This window comes from Megalobrama amblycephala, linkage group LG4, assembly GCF_018812025.1.
Source record: "Megalobrama amblycephala isolate DHTTF-2021 linkage group LG4, ASM1881202v1, whole genome shotgun sequence".
Lineage (NCBI taxonomy): Eukaryota > Metazoa > Chordata > Actinopteri > Cypriniformes > Xenocyprididae > Megalobrama > Megalobrama amblycephala.
The window spans coordinates 31,475,523-31,501,443 of NC_063047.1; the positions used below are offsets into that span (position 1 = coordinate 31,475,523).

At 34.3% G+C, this 25,921-nt stretch overlaps 1 protein-coding gene across 2 annotated transcripts in view; it reads right to left on the minus strand.

Moving 5' to 3' along the window:
- mapk1 (mitogen-activated protein kinase 1) overlaps positions 1 to 25,921 on the minus strand; it is a 39,725-nt gene that overhangs the window by 3,377 nt on the left and 10,427 nt on the right. The window contains exons 2-9 of one of the 2 annotated variants that reach the window (XM_048188870.1): positions 13,692 to 13,874; positions 11,342 to 11,531; positions 10,639 to 10,755; positions 8,243 to 8,357; positions 5,950 to 6,081; positions 5,562 to 5,671; positions 963 to 985; positions 857 to 882 (exon numbers count right to left, since the gene is read on the minus strand). In XM_048188870.1, coding sequence (XP_048044827.1) covers positions 857 to 882; positions 963 to 985; positions 5,562 to 5,671; positions 5,950 to 6,081; positions 8,243 to 8,357; positions 10,639 to 10,755; positions 11,342 to 11,531; positions 13,692 to 13,874 — 896 coding nt within the window. Of the gene's footprint in view, positions 1 to 856; positions 986 to 5,561; positions 5,672 to 5,949; positions 6,082 to 8,242; positions 8,358 to 10,638; positions 10,756 to 11,341; positions 11,532 to 13,691; positions 13,875 to 25,921 lie in introns of both variants that reach the window. The other variant, XM_048188869.1, reaches the window with a different exon arrangement.

The following is a 25,921-nucleotide window of genomic DNA, read 5'->3' on the forward strand; positions in this document are numbered from 1 at the left end:
TTCCTTAGAAAAGCATATCCACTCACAAAAATAAATTTGATATATTTACAGTAGGAAATGTACAAAATATCTTAATGGAATATGCGACTTAAGACTGGTTTTGTGGTCCAGGGTCACATATTAGAATGATTTCTGAAGGATCATGTGACACTGAAGACTGGAGTAATGATGCTGAAAATTCTGCTCTGTGTCACAGGAATAAATTTTATTTTAAAATATAAAAAATTAGAGAACAGTTGATTTAAATTTTACAATATTACTATTTTTACTGCATTTTTGCTCAAATAAATACAGCTTTGGTAAGCATAAGATACTACTTTCAAAAACATCAGTCAGACCCCAAACATTAGAACAAAGATATTTAGTCCTATTGGTGTGATACAGGCGTAGTATTGAAACGAATTTGCAAGTGTTGAACAAAAACTAAAAAAATTTCAAATGTGTACTATGAATCATTTTAAGAGTTTAGAAATGTACAGAATGAGAGTTGGCGGGCGGACGGGTGGAAAGTTGCTCTGTAAATTGGAATATATGCATTTGTTTGTATGTACAGTGTATACTTAGCACGTGCATTTATAGGAATGATTATTTCACATGTGTGTATGTATGTACAAATATGTATATATAGTTAATAACTGCAGAAAGAATTATAACTTGGTTAATTTTTGTTTGCATAAGGAAAATTCGGAGGAACTTCTGATTTGATTTCTGTTAAGCTTATCTGTACTCTATTTCTCCAATAAAAAAGAAAAAAGAAAAGAAATGTACAGAATGAAAATTCCTCTAAAAAAAGTTCAAAATGACTAGATTCTTTTGTCCATTTAACCCATGCATTTGGCTTCAGTCTGCAGTTTACCTGAGAGATAGGCTATGGTCTGAAGGCTGTTTGAAAGCGTGCAGTTTCTTCAAAGATGAGCTCTTTCAAAGTCTCTTTGGGCAAGTCATCCAGCTCCATTTCGAACTTAAACGGAGCCTCAGCAACAGGCTGTGAAGAATAAATAAAGCATGGGACCATGGGATAAAATGCTTTAACCACAATTACTTTCCTTATACCTACACAACAGTATTAATCACTAAAGCTGTTTTTCAGTGTTGGTAGATGAAGTCCTACATACAAATTGCAAATGATATTCATCAAGTGCAGTGTTCAGTGTAGCCATTTGTGCAATAGGGTGGGTGCTAAACTCCATGCAACAATGAAATTCATAATTTTTTAGATGTTACAAACACAGCAAGCATCAACAAAACTGCTGTTGCAAAAAAAAGGCTCACAAAAAAATTCAGAAAATGTGCTGATCACACATGACATGGTAGCATCAGTAATCTTGCATTCACATGCTAAAACCATCAGTCACATCTTAACAGACACTCTATAGATAGTCAAAGGTTATTGTGGGCATGTGGCTAATAAAGTGCACTTCATAGTGCTCATGTCTGAAATGCTCAACCTTTGATCACCATAAACTCTAAGATATGCAAGAGCAGAGAACATGAAGCTGGTGTTCTTGAAAGCAGAGGACAGCAGAATACAAGTTTTTACATTTATCCTTTACTTTTTTTAAAGTCAGTCACCCAGAATCACAAAATTATGTATGACAGTGACCAGAATGTTCACATGTTCAGTTTTGTTGTGGCCACAATTTATTAATTTGTGGGAACGTCATACTAACTCGTGGCCACAAGACAATTTTGTTGAGGTAACCACATTCTTATGTTGTGGCTACACATATGTTGAGGGAACAACATTTTTCTCATGGCCACGAGTTTAATGGGTAAACAAACCTGAGTGACCATAGCAACCTGGGATTTTCTGAAATGGATATTAATAAATTAATATTTTATGTTGAATTAAAGATGACCAAAAAAAGTGCAGAATAAAGAAAATTATTACACCGCGTTCCGAATTATTATGCAAGTGACATATCAGTAAGATTTCAGTAGAATAAACATTCAGATTTTAGTTTTTCTAAGAAAATGTGTGTTTGTTTATTTATCCATGTCTTTTTAGATAACTGGTATCAATCTCAGACAAAATAATTTGCCAGGTCTATGGAAACCCTACTTAGAGGTTGTTCCACATTATTAAGCAAGTCACAGTTCTCATGCAATATGGGGAGGAAGAAAGATCTTTCTGAAGATGAAAAGCATGAAATGGTCCAATTTTGTGCAAAAGGCATGAAAACAACTAATATTGTGTAAAACTGAATGGAGATTATCATATTATCCTAAGATTTCTGAGTGATTCAGAGCACAGCAGAACTCAGTCAGATAAAGGCTTATTGAGGAAAGTTCCTGTCAAAAAAATTAATTGTATTAAAAGGGCAGCTATAAAAAAAAGCCAGTGTTGAGCAGCAAACAGGTATTTGAAGCTGCTGGTGTCTCTGGAGTCTCAAGAAGCTCTCCATGCAGGCTGGCAGTTGTGCGTAAAGATGCATTTTAGACACCACTAACCAAACCTCACAAAGAAAAACACTTACAGTGGGTGTAGAAATACATTTTCAAACAGTTTTATTGCTGTGGTGTTTTTTTGCAGCATGGGATAGTGCATAGTGCATTGCATTTCAGAAGGAACTATCCTCCTTTTTATATCATAGCTGAAAATGGCCAGTTATGAACTTCACATATCTTGCAAAAGTAATTTTAATACCCTTAGAGACCCTAAAGGGACCTTCCATCTCACTTCCCAATATTCCAGCCCAAATCATCACCCACCAGCTCCTTGCTGACGTCGCAGTTTTGTTGGAACGTGGTGGCCATTCACCAACCATCCAGAAATCCATCCATTTAGACCATCCATTATAGTACAGCATTAGTCTGTGAATAAAACTATTTAAAAAATGAGTCTTCATGTATTTCTACACCCACTGTAAATGTTTTTCTTTGTTAGGTTTGGTTAGTGGTGTCTAAAATGCATCTTTACGCACAACTGCCAGCCTGCATGGAGAGCTTCTTGAGACTCCAGAAACAACAACAGCTTCAAATACCTGTTGCTGCTCAACACTGGCTTTTTTATAGCTGCCCTTTTAATACAATTCATTTTTTTGACAGAAACTTTCCTTAACAAGACTTTATCTGACCGAGTTCTGCTGTGCTCTAAATCACTCACAAATCTTGTGATAATTTGATAATCTCCATTCAGTTTCACACAATATTAGTTGTTTTCATGCCTTTTGCACAACATTGCACCATTTCATGCTTTTCATCTTCAGAAAGATCTTTCTTCCTCCCCATATTGCATGAGAACTGTGACTTGCTTAATAATGTGGAACAACCTCTAAGTAGGGTTTCCATAGATCTGTCAAATTATTTTGTCTGAGATTGATACCAGTTATCTAAAAAGACATGGATAAATAAACAAACATTTTCTTAGAAAAACTAAAATCTAAATGTTTATTCTACTGAAATCTTACTGATGTGTCACTTGAATAATAATTTGGAACGTGGTGTATATTAACCTATATTATAGGCTTACTATTATATTATACACCGATCAGGCATAACATTATGAGCACCTTCCTAATATTGTGTTAGTCCCCCTTTTGCTGCCAAAACAGCCCTGACAGCAGATCCTTTAAGTCCGAGGTGGGGTCTCCATGGATTGGACTTGTTTGTTCAGCACATCCCACAGATGCTCGATTGCATTGAGATCTGGGGAATTTGGAGGCCAAGTCAACACCTCAAACTTATTGTTGTGCTCTTCAAACCATTCCTGAACCATTTTTGCTTTGCATCAGGGCACATTATCCTGCTGAAAGAGGCCACAGCCACCAGGGAATACTGTTTCCATGAAAGGATGTACATGGTCTGCAACAATGCTTAGGTAAGTGGTACGTGTCAAAGTAACATCCAGATGGATGGCAGGACCCAAGGTTTCCCAGCAGAACACTGCCCAAAGCATCACACTGCCTCCACCGGCTTGCCTTCTTCCCATAGTGCATCCTGGTGCCATGTGCTCCCCAGGTAAACTCGTTGACATGCACCTGGCCATCCACGTGATGTAAAAGAAAACGAGATTCATCAGACCAGGCCACCTTCTTCCATTGCTCTGTGGTCCAGTTCTGATGCTCACGTGTCCACTGTTGACACTTTTGTCGGTGGACAGGGGTCAGCATGGGCATCCGGACTGGTCTGCGGCTATACAGCCCCATACGCAACAAACTGCGATGCACTGTGTATCCTGACACCTTTCTATCAGAACCAGCATTAACTTCTTGAGCAATTTGAGCTACAGTAGCTCGTCTGTTGGATCGGACCACACAGGCCAGCCTTCGCTCCCCACGTGAATCAGTGAGCCTTGGCCGCCCATGACCCTGTCGCCGGTTCAACACTGTTCCTTCCTTGGAGCACTTTTGATAGATACTGACCACTGCAGACCGGGAACACCCCACAAGAGCTGCAGTTTTGGAGATGCTCTGACCCAGTCGTCTAGCCATCATAATTTGGCCCTTGTCAAACTCGCTCAAATCCTTACGCTTGACCATTTTTCCTGCTTCTATCACACATACTCTGAGGACAAAATATTCATTTGCTGCCTAATATTATCTCACCCACTAACAGGTGCCGTTATGAAACGATAATCAGTGTTATTCACTTCACCTGTCAGTGATCATAATGTTATGCCTGATCGGTGCATTACACAATATTGCCTATATTCGAATGAGAGCTTGTTGTTAATAAATCTTAAAAATATAAGTACATAAAATAATATAGGCCTACAAGAAAACATTTTTGTCTATCCCATCTCACAGTCTTTTAAATCCATTAACTGATCGTTTAATCTTTAATATTTGCATTACTATATTACTTATTATTGTTTTTTTTTTATTTTTTATTATAGCCTATATACTGCTATATTATGTTACTTATATGTTTTGTAAGTAGGCCTATAGATAAGAGTAAAGGAGTAAAGGATTATCCATTTCTGATAATCCCAGGTAGCTATGGTTTGTTTACACATTAAACGTGTGGCCGCGAAAAATAGACGTTGTTCCCTCAACATATGATCCACAACTTCACATCGCGTGGCCACAACATGAGAATGTCGTTACCTCGACAAAATGATCTCGTGGCCACGTATTAATATGTTGTGGCCACGACAAAACTAAGTGAACCGAACATGTCTCCTCCCGGTCACCGTACAAAATAAGGATTTATTTCATTAATTGACTATAAATTGAAATTGCACCAGAGTGCTTGATTCTGATTGGTCAAATCATAGTATTGAGTGATTAAATGCTTTTGTATAATGACCACTAAACTCTATATTTTACCGTATCATATTTTACTCTCTCGTTTCATACGAAAGCATGTTAGAAAAGCAAATCGGCATCATCTTGTGACTAGAAAAAATGTCTGTAAAGGACTTCAGTATTTTTTTTATGCTGAGAAAAAGTAATAATAATTATAATAGTTGTTGTTGTAATGTTTGTTTTGTTGCTCTTATTGTTTCTTAGTGTATTTTTGTCTTAATGGAATATTTTTTCCCACATACTTTTTAGAAAGATGCCATTATCAAAAGTTGTCCTGCTGGAATTAAGAAAGAAAAGTAGTAGCGAACTGACCTCATCTGTGGGGTCATAGTACTGTTCCAGGTATGGGTGAGCAAGTGCCTCCTCCACCTCAATCCTCTTATGAGGGTTAAAGGTCAACATCTTATCCAACAGGTCCAACGCTGCAAGAAAACAGAGCCAAATATATACATAGTACTCAAACCCAAATATCACACCAGTTCATTAAAAGCAATCCTAGTGGATGCTACTTATTTTTAATAGTTGTTACTAAGTACACTTCTGCTAAGCTTTTAATTGTTATAACCAGAAATTCAAATATCAGTTGTAAAATTACTTGCAAGTCACTTGTGAGTATGCATACTGGCATTTAAGGTGGCTTTGCCTCCAAAATACGAGGACTAGTTTCCTTTTATCAAGGTGCGTGGAGTTGAACTCTGACCTTTAGGGTCTGCGTTAGGAAACAGGCGGTTCCAGGGCACTTTGCAGCGGAGAGGAAGTGACAGCAGGTAATTCCTTGCCTTAATATTGATGATGCAGTTGAGGTCCTCCTGAGAGGGGGAGCCCAAAATACCTACAGGAGAAAGAAAAGCCAAATAAAACTGATTAGAGTCTTGAGGGAGGATAGGACATAAGGAGAAAAGCAATAAGGAATCAAGAGGATGAAGCAGAAATGTGTATAGAAATTATGAAAATATAAACAAGGAGTGCAAGGGAATAAAAGCAAAAGAGAAACAAATATTAAAATATTAAAATGGCAGGGAGATGCGTTTTCAATTTTGATTTAAAAATGGTAATCGAAGGTGCAAGGCGGATGCCCAAAATTGTTTTTCTCTTTTAATATATTTTAAAATGTAATTTATTCCTGTGATGACAAAGCTAAATGTTCAGCATCATTATTCCAGTCTTTAGTGACACATGATCCTTCAGAAATTATTCTAATATGCTGATTTGCTGCTCAATAAACATTTCTTACTATTATCAATGTTGAAAATATTTGTGCTGCCTAATATTTGTGTTTAATATATTTTTTCAGGATTCTTGGATAAATAAAAAGTTCAAAAGAACAGCATTTATTTAAAATAGAAATATATTATTGTCAATCTGAGAAATTGAATGCATTCTTGCTGAATAAAATTATTAATCTCTTTAAAAAAGAAAGAATGTTCTATGTTTAAGTAGTGCACTATGTAAACAACCTAACATTCAACCTAACATAACTGAGTTCACTGACTATTTATGAACACTAAGCTGCAAAAATGGTTCATTCTGAAACGGTATTGACAGCAGAACCATGAGCTCATTAACATATAACCGCTCATGTTACATAACTATTCAGTAGCTGTGATTAATGACAGTGTGACTATACAACATGGAGATTAGCCCATCATAAAGGAGGTCATTTGCATGTGGAAATCTTTGAAGTACAAAAGGAAAAACAGCCTATTTAATTTGAAATTATAAAACAACAATTGTTACAAATGTACACACAATTGTAGAATATGGCACATTTAATAACCTAACTACACCCATTTTTGGTTGCTGTAGACACCAAATTAAACAAATGCAAGAAAAGAAATGTTCAGAGAAAGAAAGATGGTACAACAATAACCCAGTGTGCCAAGCTAATGATGTGCACACACAATCTAAATGAGGAAATAAGTAGCGTTATCAACAGGGAAACATCTGCTTGCACAGGCCAGACGGGTTCAAAGAAGCACATGTTAATGGAAGAAAGTGTTACTACACAGATCGTCTCTTCGGGAGCCATCGCTATGGGTTTGAAGGGAAAACGCACCCTCAAACACAAGTAGCAGCATGGGCCGTTATCAGCCCGTTGCAGGGTCAAAATCAACAGCATCTCTGACAGGAAACACTGAGTTTATAAGTCGGAGAAAGGAAAAATAAAGAGAAGGGAAGCGACTGACATCTGATGTGCTTCGAATTGAAAGGGAAATGGTGATTAAGCCTTTTTGGCGATAACCATCAGATGCTTATCTCAGTCTTACGATGCAAAACTGACCACAATGCATCATGTTTCAACCCAGAGATGAATGGCCTATGCTGAGCTTTTGAAGAGCGCTCGATGTACATCAATTATTCAGAGCGAGTAAGCATGTTTTCCATTACAGATGGACAGCTTTATGAAAACTGAGGAAAAAACTCTAAAGTATCTTTAGAAGAAGAATTTAATTTACACAATGTAGTGTTTGTCTTTCATATGCCCCATGTGATTTAAGTACTCACATTAACATCAACAATACACATGAAAAACAAAGTTCGTAATTAGGGCTGCACAATTTGAGGGAAAATCAAATTGCAATTTTTCAGATAGAAATTTTGATTTAAAACGCAATTTATTTTAAGGTTTACTGTGCTTGTCTGCAGGGCTATAAAATTTGACCAAAAATGTTATTATTATGCACCAATATGACTATTATTATTATTATTATTTTTTTTTTAATTAAAAAAGAAAAATGTAATAGTAATAATTTTATAAAAACTAATACTTTTTCTAAATTTCTTCTTCCAAAGGAAGCCCTTAATTCTGCAGTCCGTTAGCGTTCATATTCATCTCAATGCAGCTCTGGAAGTATGTGACCTGAAATCTACAGCTTTTTGAGTTGCAATCAGCTATAAATATCATGTGGCTACACACTATACTTACAGGAAAATGACATCATGATAATGATGACTGGCTGTTGAAAATATATATAGTCCACAGGGTTGTTTACCTAAGATGTGGTTAAGCTGATCCAGATAGTGTTTTCCAGGGAAGATGGGTCTGTTCGAAAGCATCTCAGCCAGAATACAACCAACCGACCATATATCAATGGACTTAGTGTAACCCTGAGAGAAAGACATAAATATAAAGAGATTGCCATCAACATTTACACAAAAGTGATTTTAACATGCAGTATTCAGTCTTGGAAATACCAAGGTAAATGAATATGGTAGTTATTAGGGATGCACTGAAATAATTCTGGGCAGAAATTCCTGGATGCACCGAAACCAAAAATCTTATTGTATAATTGTATTAATATTACACTTTTTGGTAACACTTTACAATAAGGTTCATTAGTTAAACATTAGTTAATGTCTTAACTAACATGAACTAACCAAGAGCAATACATTTGTTACAATATTTACTAATCTTCGTTAATGTTAGTTAATGAAAATACAGTTGTTCATTGTTCGTGTTAGTTCACAGTGCATTAACTAATGTTAACACAATTTTAATAATATATTAGTAAATGTTGAAATTAACATTAAAGATTAATAAATGCTGTATAAGTGCAGTTCATTATTAGTTCATGTTAACTAATGTACTTAACTAATGTTAACTAATGAACCTTATTGTGAAGTGTTACCGACTTTTTAATGAAATTCAATAAATTTAATGTTACTGAATAAAAAAAAAAAACAAGCCAATAAAATAAATTATTTATATAATAGGGTGGGGGGTTAAGATTAAATACATTAATCAAAACCATAGATAAATACAGTACAACAAAGTTACAAATTAAGTAAGGTCTAACTGTAGCGTATTCAGGTACAGACATATACATAACTTTATAGTGTTCACTGTATAAACATGGATTTAATTAAAGCTGTGTTCTGTTGTTTGATTAACATTAATGAATTAGCAGCAGGAATTTTTAGGTTGCAGTCACTTTAAGACCGAATGCACAGATCCAATATAATGATACACATCCGATTTCTTTCTCAAGTCTTTACGTTCATGTAGGGGTGGGCGCTATACCGGTATTATGTTGTGCCATGATATAGATTTTGCAATACATTGGATACCGTTAATTTTGCGTATATGTGTCTGTTCAAGCACATGGAGATGCACAAGAGGAATAAATTCTCTGTACGGAATTGAACTTAATTAATCCGCGAAACACATGTGTGCCGAACCGTGGGGCCTGGTCCGCATGGATCACAGATCAACTACGATCCGTTTAACCCACCAGCACAGAGCGGAAAATTAAGCGGAGCATCACACCGCGCAGTAAACTGAGGGGTCAGAGCGCCATATATATTCGGCCAAAATGCCATTTTCTGTGCATCCCTAGTAGTCATTCAGTACCATATTTAAAATCAAGGTGCCATGGATTTAAATTTTTGCGTGAACTATTCTTATAAGAAAAAACATTTGCTTAAATGTAGGGGTTTTATCGTTAACTAAACTAAAAATAAACTTATTAAAAACATTTTTGTTAATTAAAATGGTAACACTTTACAATACAGTCTTATTTGTTAACATAGTTAATGCATTAACTAAAATGAACTAAAAAAACTATTTTCACAGCCTTTATTAACCTTTGTTTATGTTAGTTAATAAAAATGTTCATGTTAGTTCACAGTGCATCAACTAATATCTTCAAAATGTATCAGTAATGCCAAGATTATGCCAAGATATGCTGTAGAAGTATTAGTGTTCATTGTTAGTTCATGTTAACTAATGTTAACATGATTAATTATTTCATTAATTAATGTCAAATGAAACCTTATTGTAAAGAGTTACCATTAAAATAAAGATGAAATAAAATAAAATATAAACATTAGATGACAGTGAAACTTAGAAATGTTGCTTTGGTAAGTAACTGTAAATTACTATTAATTACTCTAAAACTTGTAAATTAACTATTAAAATTTACTAACTGGAAAAAATTAAAACAATTAAAACAAAAAATAAACCTAAATGGTAATATAAAAACTAATAAAAATGACAAAAAGCACACATAAAACAAAATTACTAAAAAATAAACAAATTAAAATGAAAACTGACCAACTCAAAATATTAATAAAATCTATTAGTAAATAAACAATACTAAAAGAACAGTTTAAATTCAGCATAAACATGTTTTTACATGTCTTCTGAAGATTTGAACATTGAGTAATACAGGAAAGAGAATATAAACATGGCATTAATACACAGACATTTCCAGAAACCTGAATTCATTTCTTACGAATGCAATAGCTCAACACCAAACTGCTGACTGACGGTCGCACGGAGCAACCAAACAAAAACGCTTGAGACAATAACACTGTTAACCAGACTAAACTAATCCGTGTTTGAATGATCAGTGCAACAAAATTTGAAAGATCAACACTGATTTCTCACCTTAGAATTGAGCATAATCTCTGGTGCGCGGTACCAACGTGTGGCTACATACTCCGTCAGGAAGCCGGTGTGGTCATGGTCTGGATCGGCCACCCGGGCGAGCCCAAAATCACAGATCTAAGATGAAACAAGCATTAACAGAGGTTACAGACATATGTGAGTAAGCGGAGCCTGCTGTGACTTTAATTCAGTAATGGTATGGTGTGGTGACAGTGGATTTAAAGGTTTATGGGTGCTATTTTTTCCTTTGTTAAATTACTTTCTCATACTATACGACTATATCTGAAACTACAGAACAGTGTAAAATGACAAAAAAAAAATACCATCAATGTTAAATGTTAAACATAAATTTCTTAAATATATGATCCAAATTTCATTTACATTTATTATAAAAATATTTGATCATTTTATTAATTTCACTTACATTTTTAAATTTTATTTATATGATCTCACTCTTGTCTGTTGTTTTCTGTGCATCTTGCTATCTGTATAGGCTGTTTTGTGAAATGGATTAATTTCATATTTATAAAATTTATAGAAAATAATATTAGCAAAATGGAAGTTATGTGCTTTTTTGTACAACCGACAGGTGCAGCGTTCTGAGAACATCTCTTAAATTCTATTTGGTGATGCAGAAATGACACGCTTCACCTTTAAATATGTTTGAAATGGCATGATGGCATAGAACCGCAGTGTGCTTCACCTTGAGGTCGCAAGTAGTGTTGAGCAACAGGTTAGATGGCTTCAGGTCTCGGTGGAGAACGTTTGCCGAGTGGATGTACTTTAGACCGCGCAAGATCTGGTACAGGAAGTAGCAGATGTGGTCATTGCTCAAGTGCTGCGTCTTCAACAGCTTGTATAAGTCTGTCTCCATCAGATCCTGTACAATGTAGCTATGGTTTGTTAATGTCAAGGTCAAACAAAGCTTGGGGTTCAGAAAATGTTGCATATAAGAACTGATAAAAGCTTTAAGTTCATGCACAATGTGCCATTTAATGTGAAAATCTTCTGAACCCTTTTTGTACATTAAATCAGATTTTAACATAATCCATGATTTAAATGTTATTCAAAAGAGTTTTTGGGGTATTATTCAGCTTTCAGGTATCTACGCTACTGTTCAAAATTTTGGGGTCGGTAATTTTTTTAAACAAATTAATAGATTTGAGCAAGGATGCATTCAATTGATGAACAATGACAGTAAAGGCCACCCGATTACTATTTCAAATAAAAATTGTTCTTTTGTTCATCACAGAATCCTGAAAATAAAAACATCTGTTTTCAACATTGATAATGATAAAGAAATGTTTCTTGAGCAGCAAATCAGCATATTAGAATGATTTCTGAAGGATCATGTGACAATGAAGACTGAAGTAATGATGCTGAAAATTCAGCTTTGCATCACAGGAATAAATTATTTTAAAATTTGTATATTAATATTTGTAAAACATTTTAAATTATGTTGGAATAGAAAATTATTTTAAATTGTAATTATATTTTACTCTATTGTATATTAATATTTGTAAAATTTATTATTTTAAATTACGTAAAAAAATAAAATAAAAAAAAACTTAAATTGTAATAATATTTTACTATAATAAATAAATAAATAAATAAATAAATGCAGCCTTGGTGAGCATAAGAGACTGATCCCAAACTTTTGAATGGTAGTGTATATGCTAATTAAACTTAAAAATTGACATTTTTATATGATTTATTCCTCAAAAGTACAAATATGTAAATAGAATCACTACAGAACTGGAAGAGAATTAGAACTTGTTAAAGGATTAGTTCACTTCAGAATTAAAATGTCCTGATAATTTAATTTAATAAAACTCCATGTCATTTTCTCCTCCAACTTCAAAATCGTCCGACATCGTTGTTTTAATTTTTTTTTTTTAAAGACTGTTTGACAGTGTTTGCACGTCCGCTTTGTAAGACACTGGATCGGTACTTCTGCCTACGTCACGTGTGACCTTTCTAACATGATTACGTCTTGCATGACGCATCGCAGAGTAGTGCAAGATGAGCATTTGTGGTTAAAAAGTATATACTTTTTCTTTTTTTTTTTTTTGAAAATGACCAATCGTTTCGCTAGATAAGACCCTTATTTCTCATTTGGGATCATGTAGAACCCTTTGAAGCTGCACTGAAACTGCAATTTGGACCTTCAACCCGTTGTAATCCAGTAAAGTCCACTACATGGAGAAAAATCCTATAATGTTTTCCTCAAAAACCTTAATTTCTTTTCATCTGAAGAAAGAAAGCCATGGGGGTGAGTAAATTATCAGGAAATTTAAATTCGGAAATGAACCAATCCTTTAAATGGCTCACAATTCCCATACCTGCCAACAAGGGTAAGTAGTAAATCTTTGTTTATTTCAGGCTGTGACAAACTAAAAGCTTCTGGATATTTAAAACAACAACAACAACAACCACAACAACAAAAAGCACAAGCCTTTTGATATGTTCTGTATTAATTTCAGCAGGAAATACTTAAGCACAAGAAAGAAAATTGTGGTCCTTAAAATCTTGTGTTTCTTCTCCCTTCAACAGCAGCAGCTCTGGCATGATGCTAATCACACTACAACAACACAGCGATTAGATCATGCAAAACTACTCTCACTATCCACACGCCTACTGACTATTGATTTCGGTCCTAAAATTAACTCTTTACTAGAGATTTTTGCATTGTCTCAGCCTACACAGTTGGAAAAAATCGTAGTTTGTGCCAGAGGCCATATTTTCAGCCTGAACACATATATTTAAAAGGCTAAACTGAAAAATTGAATGAGTTTGAATTTAAATACATCTTAATATCTCTCTTTTTGCTTTAATGATGGCAACACCTGAACTGATAAACATAAAAGCTGATGATCATGTTCTCCAGCATTAAAAAAAAGCATCTTGAGCTTCAATGGAAGAGCAGCTGACTGTCGTACCAAAGGAGTCACATGATCATTGTCACTAATTTACTTGTATGATTATTTACCTAGAAATAGGACAGAATAATAAAATCCTAGAACTTTGTTTATTTCCAGGCTAAAAAAGGATACACGTCTTTCATCTGGTCGATGGTGGGTGTGCGGATGATGTCATTGATGCCGATGATGTTCTCGTGCTTGAAGCGGAGCAGGATTTTAATCTCACGGAGTGTGCGCTGACAGTACGTCTGGTGCTCAAATGGACTGATCTTCTTTATCGCCACACGCACTTTATTATCACGATCATACGCTGAGCTGAAAAGAAGCAAAAGAGGAGACATCATCAGATCAAGCATCTGTTTTCTTAAGCCGGGTGCACACTGTACGATTTATAATAGTCCTTTGCGACTGTTGCTTGTCAGACTGTACGAACATAATCCCCGCTGTAAGCCATGTCACACTGTAGGATCTCAGTTGTCATTAATGTCAAATTCTATGGCAGATGCATTAAAAACGGATGCATGCAAGAAGACTCGTCCAGAGTTTTAGTTAGAATTTTTTGAAGCATCAAAAATACATTTTGGTCCAAAAATAACAAAAACTACGACTTTATTCAGCATTGTCTTCTCTTCCGGAATCCATTCCATTGAATTGATTCCATTGAATTGATTCCATTGAATCGATTCCATTGAATCCTTTCATCTGTCGGCGTTGGTAATGCACTTTTACGTTGTTGTTTTTGGCGATTAGGACATCTGCGACATGCACACTTTAAAAAATGTATTTTCGATGCTTCAAAATCTTCTAACTAACCCACTGATGTCACATGGACTACTTTGATGATGTTTTTATTACCTTTCTGGACATGGATAGTATACCGTACATACATTTTCAATGGAGGGACAGAAAGCTCTCGGACTAAATCTAAAATATCTTAAACTGTGTTCCGAAGATGAACGGAGGTCTTACGGGTTTGGAACGACATGAGGGACATAGAGTCATTAATGACATAATTTTCATTTTTGGGTGAACTAACCCTTTAATTTTGATCATGGCTTGTCTTGAAATGAAAAATGAAAAAAAAAAACGAAGACTACGTGTGTGAAGCAAGTGGTGGTTTGTAGCTGTCTCGCTTATTGCGTCATCAGGTTCTGCGCTCCTATTGGTTTTTGATTTGGCAGGTGTCTTAAGAGAAGTCACACCGCAGGACTGTGCGTCAAAACTTGTGACACTGCCAGAATTTCGTCAGAGGTAGAATTTGGTCGCAACAATCATCAATCGGCTGTTGAAGAACATGTCAATCTAGTGATCAAAGACTTCAGATTTTGGCGTAAGATCAGAGGAATCTTTTAGGATTCTCAATTTTTCTCAGATAGCCAAATCATGGCCAAAATCGTTATGTGTGAACCCGGCTTTAGTTACAAAACATAACAGTTCATTAATCAAAGAATAAAAGAAAACTGCACAAAAAATATGACATTTTTGCCAAGTGACACAAAGTGTCAAGTACATAATATAAGGGGTGTAATACAGTGGAAAAGACAATGTGAACGCAGATGGACTTTTGCTTCTGTGGATTTTTAGAAACATTGCTTTATAACAGTTACACAAAATGTAAATGTAGACAAAGGGTTGTGGTGGAAATGATGCTTGAAGGACTGAAAGAATGGTCAGAAGCAAATGCATGTAATACTCAATATAAATAATTTTTCATGCAATACATACAGGGTGTTTCAAAAAGATGGACCCAATTTCAAACAAATATATTTCAAAATGGCATCATGTTACAATTGCTCAAAAAATTACAAATGGTTTAGAGAGTCATCAAGTTTTAATAACCATTTTTTGTCCCAAACGCTTCTCAGAGTTTCCACTGAAGTCACTGCTGCCGTGATTCTGTTTTTAAGGTCATCCAGATTAGTTGCTAATGGTGCAACAAAAACACTGTCTTTGATGTATCCTCACAAGAAAAAGTCGCAGGGTGTAATGTCTTGAAATCTTTGGGGCCAGGAGTGTAGTGCAAAGTCTTGGGGTCCCGTACAACCTATCCAACCTTGAGGCAGTGTGTCATTTAGGAAACGTCAAACCTACAGGTTCATTTGTAATTTTTTGTGCAATTGTAATGTGGCCATTTTGAAATATATTTGTTTGAAATTGGGTCCATATTTTTGAAACACCCTGTATTAAAAATGACATGATTATTTCACGCTTTGTTTCGATTCATCATAGATTTATAAAAAAAAATAAAAAAAATAATAAAAAGTATAAATATTTTTATGATGATTCATATTTTATACATTTCAGAAGTAGCAAAAACAAAAGCATGGTTTAAAAAAAGCTTCCAAGACAGTTTTGACCTTCATATAAAAAATAAAACTGACAACAGTTAAAATAAATAAATAAAATTAATTAATAGATAAATCAACCAAACATTCAGATACAGACTTTTAGATTTATCATTTTTAATTTTAAGCATTTGAGAAGTTGCAAAACCATAATGTGACCTTCATACAAAAGAAAAAGTTTAACAAAATACAGTTTTCAAAAGGAATTATAATACTTTTAATGTTGGATATTAATGTTTTAAGTATTTAAGAAGTTGGGGAAAAAAAAAAAAAAGTTTAAAAAACATTTCCAAGACAGATTTAATGTGACCTGTAAAGTTAAAGAACTAAATAAAAACTAACTAAATAAAATAAATTAGTTTTTCAAAAGGAATAATAGTAATAATAATAATTTTAATTTCAATAATGGATATTAATATTTTAAGCATTTGAGTCGCAAAAAAAATGTTTGAAAACATTTCCAAGACTAAAAAGTAATTCAGGGGACCTGTTAACACAATTGAAATAAATGTATGGTTGCAAGTTAAAAATTCTAATTTATTGTTTTAATTAAACCTTTTAAGTTGCAAACTTTATTTTGTTGAGTTATTTTGACATAATAATGTTGATCGTTACATTAACTTAATACCATTTGTAACTTAAAGCGTTAATTGGCTTTTTTTTAAATTAAGTTGTAGTAACGTAATGAAATTGTCTTGATAACTTCGGAAATTAGGCAATGGATTTCTAGTTCCCAGCAAGCTTTGCACAGGACTGGATAAGAAGAATAAATGTTGAAATTAAGTTAATTTAAATAAACTTTTTTGTTTTTAGTGAAGGGAAAGACCTGTTTGTGTTTAATGCTGTCATGTTTGACATTTAAAAGAGTTTCTGTAATGTTGAAGTTTTTACCATTGTGCTGAAGAGTAGATACATGAAGGTAAACACACTGACTGACTGCGCTAATGCCAGTGACAAGTAATATCTTACTTGTTCATTTAATATACATGTTAAATAAGTCAGGTTAGCATGTGCTACGATAGCTGTTGATTTGAGCTGAAATAGGTAAGATTAATTAGTTCCAGGGCTACTCAACTTAATGTGTGTTTATGCTACAAATTAAGTTCCTTTAACTCAATGTAGCTTGTTGTTTGAACATAAATACATTCAAAGTTGTCATAACTCAAAAAATTGATGCAAACTGTTACATTGATTTTTTTGTTTTTGTAGAGCCAACACATTATTTAGTGTAATGTGACCTTTAAGGCCTGTACACACGGGGACGAATATTGCGAGCGATCATCACCGCCGTTTAACGCCTCGTGACTAAACAAAGGGCACCAATGTGAGTGTGCACACCTACGCAAATTTTTTTTAAAAACGCATCAGGTTCATTTTTTTGGTTTGATGTGCCACGTTAAAAACTGGCTGACCAATGAGATTGGTGCTTTTGTTCACATGCCTGGAGCTGCTGAAGTTACAGTAAAACACGACTTGGTGGCGTTCAAGCACAAAACGGTCTAGCCAAGCACACACTGATACCAAGACGACGAAGAAGTAGTAAGACGAGGAAGACCCCTATGGGTGCTCTGCCAGTTCTTGGCCACACCAATACTAGATGTGTATTATATGACATTTTATTTCTGTATTTTTATTGGTTTTTTTTTTTCCCTTTACATTCAAGAAAAATAGTTGAGAATGCATGCGCGATATTCGTCCCGGTGTGTACGAGGCTTTGAGTTGAATAACTAACTAAAATAAGTTTTCAAAAGGAGTAATAATAAATTTAATGATGAATTATGACTTCCATATAAAAGAAAGCATTATTAAAGTAATTTAAAGTTAATAAATAAATAGTTTCCAGTCAATCACCTCTAACCTTCAGCTAAACTCAAAACAGTACCTATGGCTTTGTGTGTGTCACTCTTCTTCACACATGGGCTTCGTGAGTGCAAAGAACTTAAAGATGCAATCTCATCTTTATCATAACCATGACCTGATTCAAATGGCTTCCCTGAGCACTGCTGACACATTGTTAATGCTAAATCTGTGTCAGGTGCACAGATAATGCAACATCTGCACCGTTTTATCTTGCACAGCAGAAACATGGTCAAGCAGGTCACAATTTATGACGGAACGGCTGTATTTGAACTTGCATTTTTCACACCATGGCTCAATGTGTCATGTCTGGAGGTTTTTTGTTGTTGCTGTTGATGCAGATTTCAATCTTGAAAAGTGTAAAGCTCACGGATCAAGCATCAGGCTGGCACTGTACACACCACTCTCTAAAGGGCAGAAAGTGGAGAAATTACGCAGAGGTTAAGAAAGACCATGAAAGAGAGAGAGAAGCAGAGATGGAGAGACATAGCAAGACAGCAAAGAAAAAGAGAAAAGGAGAGAGGCATGGTTTCCACGGAGACGGACAGGCGAGACTTTGTGGTTAGGAGTTATGCAACAGGCTGTTGCCATGGTAATGTGAAGGAGGGGGGCGGAGACAGGCTGAACATTCGTAGTGAATTTACACAATGCTCTGACAATGCCAGATACCCTTGGTGCGAAAAAGGAGGGGGAAAAAGACGCTCCAATGGCATACTGTCATGCCACCAAATAATAAAGATGTCTATAAATAAAGCTGGGTCTGCATGGAAACTGTTGAGGGGAACATCTTGGAGACTGAAAATCAGCACAGATGTAAAACACAACAAAAACTCCCTATTTTAGTGTTACATGTGTGTAAACCCTAGGTGTGTGGTGTAAACAAAAGTGAGAAGGCAAAGCAACGGCACTCAAAAAAAGCTTTAGAATAACTTAACTTATGAACACTGATTTCAGGTAAAGCTCATTTCAGGTTTAAAAAAATCCTAACAATAATAAATAAATTTAATATTTTTTTAAACTATTAGACTACTAAAATTACTTGCATCGTGACTTCATGATTATTAAGCAAGCACATTTCTTCGCCCCAAATTCTAATTAACATAATGGGTTAATCATAATCATATTTTATTTAAAAGAATTCAGCAAACGTTAAAGGCAGTACAACAAACATTAATGCATAAATACTTCATTTAATGTGTTTTTTCTTATGAGAATGAGATAAGTTGCATTACGGTAATAAGAACTGGGAGGAACAAGATTATTTCATTTCAAAATTCAAATAAAATTAATATATAGCCCATTAAATAAATATTAATTAAATAAATACATAAAACATTAAAATGTTTTGCATTGTGACGTTTTCATACACATTAAGCACATTTTTCCACCTCAAATTCTCATTACCATAACTGGTCCATAAGTTTTGTTTTGTTATACCATATTTAATTTAATAAAATCAGCAGACATTAAAGGCAGTACAACATATATGCATAAATACTTATTAATTTACTAGCTGGTTTTCCATCCAAACATGAAGCAAATCTTTTCAAAGTTAGGAAAAAATACAAAAAAAAACAATTAGGTGCTTTTCTATCAAGTTGTTCGAGCGGATGACGGTGGAATTGGTAACCTAGTAACAAACAGTAAATAAAACACCATCAGCGGAAACAGCCAATTAGTCAAGCAGGTTTAATGTTCGCTATGTCAGAATTTATTCTATTTATTCTGTGTTTCCATCTCTCATTATTCACATTAACTCTTTTTCGTACAAGTCAAAACTTTTTTCGAAAGGATGTTATTTTTCGATATTTGGCTTTTCCATCACTTGTTTCTGATGCGATACTTTAAAATGCGCATAAAAATAGGGCGATGGAAACAGCTAATGTGTTTTTTTCCACATTAGAGTAATGAGAATGAGATAAGTTGCATTACGGTAATGAGAACTGAGAGGAATGAGATTTATTTCATAAAATGGATAAATAACAATAATAATAATCATAAAAACAACATTAATAATTAAGCACAATTTTGCCCCAAATTGTAAAGTAATTACCATAACAGGTTTTTTTATCCATATTTCATTAAATTAAAGCATACATAATAGGCAGTTTAACACCTATTACGATGCATAAATACTTGCTAAATTAAATGTAGTTATTTCTTACAGTAATGAGAATGAGATCATTTGCATTACATTAATGAGAATGTATGTATTTAACTGTCATTAAAAAAAAAAAAAAAAAAGTCATAATGTCCAAACCCTAAAAATTACTTTCATTTTATTTTGGGGTGAAACATAACCAGACAGGTTCGCAGTTTCATAAGATGCACCCATTTAGATACGTTATGCAATATGGCATTATATACGTGTTTTACATGCCTATTTGTGCATTCATAAGATCCCTTTTAACAGGCTTCTCCAAATGCTTAAAGAAAAAACAGAGATGCTTCTATTTCTATGCACCTTCTGAGGGTGAAGGCACTTCTAAGGCTCGTCAAAATGGGGCCGGGACACCACAAGGCTGGATAATCCTTTCTTTTCTGCTCCTAACCCAGAACGCCTGCACATTCACAGCTGTGCCAATAAGAAGCTTTTCAAATTCTATAAACCAGAAAATCTTAAAGACATTAACTAGGTTGAACGGTTTCACCATACTTTGGAGACTGAACAAGCAGATCAAACAGACCTTACTTCACAAAACTAGTTTTTACATTCGAAGAAGGAAATGTGAGGGGAGTTTGCCAGGGCAGAAGTCATTACCATGATGCTATAGGTTCAATGGTGTTCTAAATAGAACTCTAAGGTTGAGTCAATTTCAAAGAACATTTTATGCCAAAAAGTTTCTATATAAGGAGAAATGTCTTAAACCAGTGGTTCCCAAACTGGGGTACGCGTACCCCTGGGGGTACGTGAGGTGACAAAAGGGGGTACGCGAACAAAATGCTGAGAAGTTCATTTAATTCTACCTTAAAATAACATTAAAATCGAGCATCTATTTCTAACTGCCAAAATGTCATAAATCCAGTACATTTAATAAAATTACCTCATCATTTGCAGTCAAAAATGACTGTATCCACACAAGCAGCATGGATATGATAGATTGTGTGCAGAATCTGCTGCCTTAAATTGCGCTAAATTAGGCTACTGTCGTTCTCGACAATGCACCTTTGTAAAAGTGGGGATTCAGCACTTACACGCATGAAGAACAAATATAGAGACACAGATAATGGATTAATTTCGATTTAAGACTCAAACTTCCTCCGATACAAAAACATACCTTGTGTGAGTTCTTGTGTTTAATGATGATGACGAGCAAGAACGCAATTGTTCCCAAATATCCACATGACTGCAAACGTGACATTATTATACAACAGGTCAAAAAATAAAACATACATTTTAAACACAGTACTGTCAGTATTTACTCTATTTTGCAATGAAATAATAGTTCTAACGAAAACCACAGCAGAACTACAACACACGTCTGTGTTTCGCGAACAATTCTGCTGCTTTGAACGAATCGTGAGAGTCAATGATTCAATGATTCATTCACAGCCACTTGCTTCGTTACTGAATGAATGACTCGATGACTCACTCATAAAAACAGTGACTTGCTGCCACCTAATGGCGGTTTTAGTTTAATATTTAAAAGTTTTACTTCGTTTTACCATCATTGCATATTTCTCTATTGAACATTTTTTTATTTAAAACATTATTTATTTTATAAAGTTATTCATAAAGGTAAAAAAATGCACTGGAAAATCAATTTAGGGGGCAAATATTGTCACTTAATGGTAAAGGTGTGACTGCAGTCGAAGTGGAAGAGAGGGGGTACGCAGAAGGATGGTAATCCCTTCAGGGGGTACTCCACGTTAAAAAGTTTGGGAACCACTGTCTTAAACGATTGCATAATATGTTCATGTTTAACGGGCTATTTAAATTTTAAAGTTAAAAAGTATGTTTATGCGCTTTTTAATTAATAAAATGTAAACAAAATAAATTAATTAAATTTAATTAAAACTAAATCCATAAAATGATCACATGATATAAAAAAGTATGAAGTGCCTGACAGAACACTTGGGGCCAGATTTACTAACAGCTTGCGCCAGTGCAAACCCTCTTTTGGCGTTAAACTACTGTCATGATTTACAGTACTAAAGACATGCAGCGAAAAAAAATAACACAAAAAGGCATTATTTTTGTGACTGACCTTATTGCATATGCATACTACACTTTCAGACGCAAAATTTATAAGATGAGAGTATTTAAATGAATCATGCAAGGTGATTTACTAAGGTTTGTGCTAGTCAAGTTACAGGGGGTTAATAAAGGCCTTCTGAAGTGAAGCGATGGGTTTTGTAAGAAAAATATCCATATTTAAAACTAATCTAGCTTCCGGCAGACGGCCATACCCTCTAAGAGTAACCCCTAAACCCAACACATAATGCAATGACAAACACGGAATAAGCAAAACAAAACATCGGTCACAAATTAGAAGTCTAAAAAGAGAATTTTTAAAGAGAAATGTCAGAGGATTTCGATATAAGAGAAGAGGAGCTTGAGTTTTTTTTATTTGTTTGAACCACAAGAGGCTTACGCTACTTCGATGTCCTACGTCATACATCACGTCGGGAGTTACTCTTGTGGCACAAGGTGACTCACGGAGTATGCGTATGGTCGTCTGCCGGAAGCTAGATATTTTAGTTAATAAATATGGATATTTTTCTTACAAAACCCATCGCTTCGCTTCAAAGGCCTATATTAACCCCCGGAGCCGTATGGATTATTTTTATGATGGATGCATTTTTTTGGGCTTCAAAATACAATGCCCCATTAACTACCATTATAAAGCTTGGAAGAGCCAGGATATTTTTAAATATATTTCTGATTGCGTTCGTCTGAAAGAAGATAGTCATATACACCTAGGATGGCTTGAGTGTGAGTAAATCAAGGGATAATTTTCAGTTTTGGGTTAACTATCCCTTTAAGGTTTTAAATTAAATGTTAATAAGTCATTACTAGAATGTTATGAATGGTTGTACCAATAGTGAAGACTGCCTTAGAAATTTAGCAAACATCACTAATAATAAATTAACCATCTTGAATTGAGATTATTTTCCACCCTTATATGGTCATGTTCTTGACATGCCTTGTCAAAGTCTGCAAAAATGACCAACCATGCAAATAAAAACAAAATTAAGCACTCTCCCTTTCCTCAGCTTTCATTCACTCCCTCGGTTGCCTGCTCCTTCTGACACTCCTCCCAGTCAGGCTGGTTCGTGTGACGGCAGATTGACGTCCTTGGCAGAAGGGTTGCCATGGAGACTGGCACTGTGGCAGAGTTTGGCATGGAGGTACGGCCCAGGCAGTAGCCACACAGCCTGCACTCAAACAGCATGTGTGTGTGTAAACGCAGGCATGTGTGAGCTTGTACATGTATTAACTAATATATTTGGATGTACATTTGTGCGCACACAAGGGTGCATAAAAGAAAGTGTAATTATGTGACAACATCCCTCACTGCGCATACAACAGAGTGCAACAGTTGGGTTCCGGAAGTAAAACTCCATTAATTTTCTCCATAAGGAAACTGATTTTAAACAATAATAATTATAAACCTTTTAAGACAAACCTACTGTGAGCTACGAGGTTGTTAATCCGTGGTATTTGCTTCTGCTGAAGCTGTCAGCCTGCATTATTTCAGTTTTTTTTTTAAATCGTGTTTAACAGTGGAATTCCTGGTGGAAAAACTCCATTACCCACAATGCTGTACAGGATATTACACCAATCAGAGTCGAAAAAGCAACATGGTCCAAAATAGCTCCACCCACTCCCATGAAGTACTGCAAATGACGTAATCGAGTCGATCTCCTTACACTCTCAAAATACTGAAATTATATATATATAAAATATTATATTATATTATATTATATTATATTATATTATATTATATATTTTGCAATAAACTAAAAAAATAGCCTATTGTTTTATACATATAATCAACATTTGTAAATGAGCAGTTTTATATTTCTCCATTTTTTAATTTGATTATGGCAATGCTTCATGGGATTGTAGTTCTTTCCCCTCACTAAACCGTTAAGTACATAGATTTGTACCTATGGAAGAGGATTAGGGACAAGCAATAATAAAAAAAATAAAATCATCGAGATTAAAGTTGTTAAATTTCGAGGAAAAACTCGTAAAAATTGAGAAAAAAGTCGAGATTAAAATGTTGAGAATAAAGTCATTGAATTATGAGAAAAAGGTCGTTAAATTACGAATTTGTTCTCATAATTTAACGACTTTTTTCTCATAATTTAATGACTTTTTTCTCATAATTTAATGACTTTTTTCTCATAATTTAATGAGTTTATTCTCAACATTTTATCTCGACTTTTTTCTCGAAATTTAACACATTTTTTCTCGTAATTTAACGACTATTTTCTCGTAATTTAATGACTTTATTCTCAACATTTTATCTCGACTTTTTTCTCGAAATTTAACAACTTTAATCTCGAGATGGTTTTATTTTTTTATTATTGCTTGGCCCTAATCCTCTTCCGTATGTACCTTTGTTTTTAATTTAAAACACTTTTTTTGCTTAAAATCAATGTTTGTAGTGTTGTGATTTACCTGAAAGCTGATTGGCTTTATTCATGGCTTATAACTCTTTAATGAAGACTATTTTTAAATCCCTATGGCAAAAAATAATGAAAAAAAAAAAAAAAACTTCCAGAACCAGCGCAGCTGAAAAAAGGGACTGGCACTGTTGCACTCCATATGACTATCCAAACCTGGTGCAAATCAGGCTAGGCTTTAATATTTCCCACAATGCATAAAAAAAAAAAAAAAAAAAAAAAAAAAAAAACACCTTGTTCTTTTTTTTACTTGAAATCAGTTGTTCATGTGTCAAGTGTTCTTTTGTGTCCGAAATTAATCAATGCTCACCCTACCAATTGGCAAACAATAGTCTAAATGAATTTTATGGCATCAGTTGAGGATCTGGGGCCGGTTGCATGTAAAAAAGTTGGGTGTAAGCTTTACACTGGGCTTTGCTATGTCCAGTCTTCGGATAAATATTTACATCTGTTGCACCAAATAAAACAACAAGGTGAGAGAGAATAATCAAAGAGAGAGTGAGCAAGAGGGTGATCTGAAGAAAGACTGTAGAAAGAGATATGGCTGAGAGACATTACAAATGTGAAAAAAAGTCAGAGGAATATCACTGGAAAAAGAAGGGTTATGATGAGGCAAGAGCTTTAGAACCCGCATTAATATTAGAAAAGCTTTCCAGCACAGGATTATATATCGATTATATATATATATATATATATATATATATATATATATATATATATATATATATATATATATATATATATATATATATATATATATATATATATATATATTTATTTATTAGAAATTAATTTTTTTAAAACATCACAGACAATTATTCTTAATAAATAGAGTGAAGCAGAAATGGTTGTCACAATTAAAATCTGATTAATTGTGCATATAATATAATATAATGATTTTAAAGTTGGCAGACCATGAATCAAGAACAACAGCTATGCACAAAGAAAAACAGAAACGGACAATTCTCATCACAGGAAATTCAACCTGCACAAACAGACAGCATTTACTGAACTCAAGCTCAAGTGGACAAACAGCCATTATAGTAATTATTAACGTAATTTGAACAGTAATGAAGAGGTGCTATTTGCAACGAGAGCACAGAAGATCTCAATTTACTACAGCTATAGATACATGCCTCTGAATGAGTGAGTCAACCTGCTAAAGCAAACAGCCAGAGAGAGATAAGTCTTTACACCAGACCTGAGTGACGTATTTAATAGCCGCAGCAACAGGAAACTCTTACCCTCAAACAACGTAAGAAAATTAGTATAATTACCTAATAAGCAGAAGAACTATCTGTAGTTATATTACTAAAAGCACAACATAATTACCAGTAACATTTAGGAACATCATAATAGTTACATATGTTTTACATTTATGTTTATTTTAAATTGTAACATTATCATTTCTCTGGTAACCACAGACAATAACAAAACATTAGACATACCAGAAAATAATGTACATCTGGAGCACTACTTGCTTTTACAACTCGTATTGATTTCAAGATTATCTAGGTGAGATGA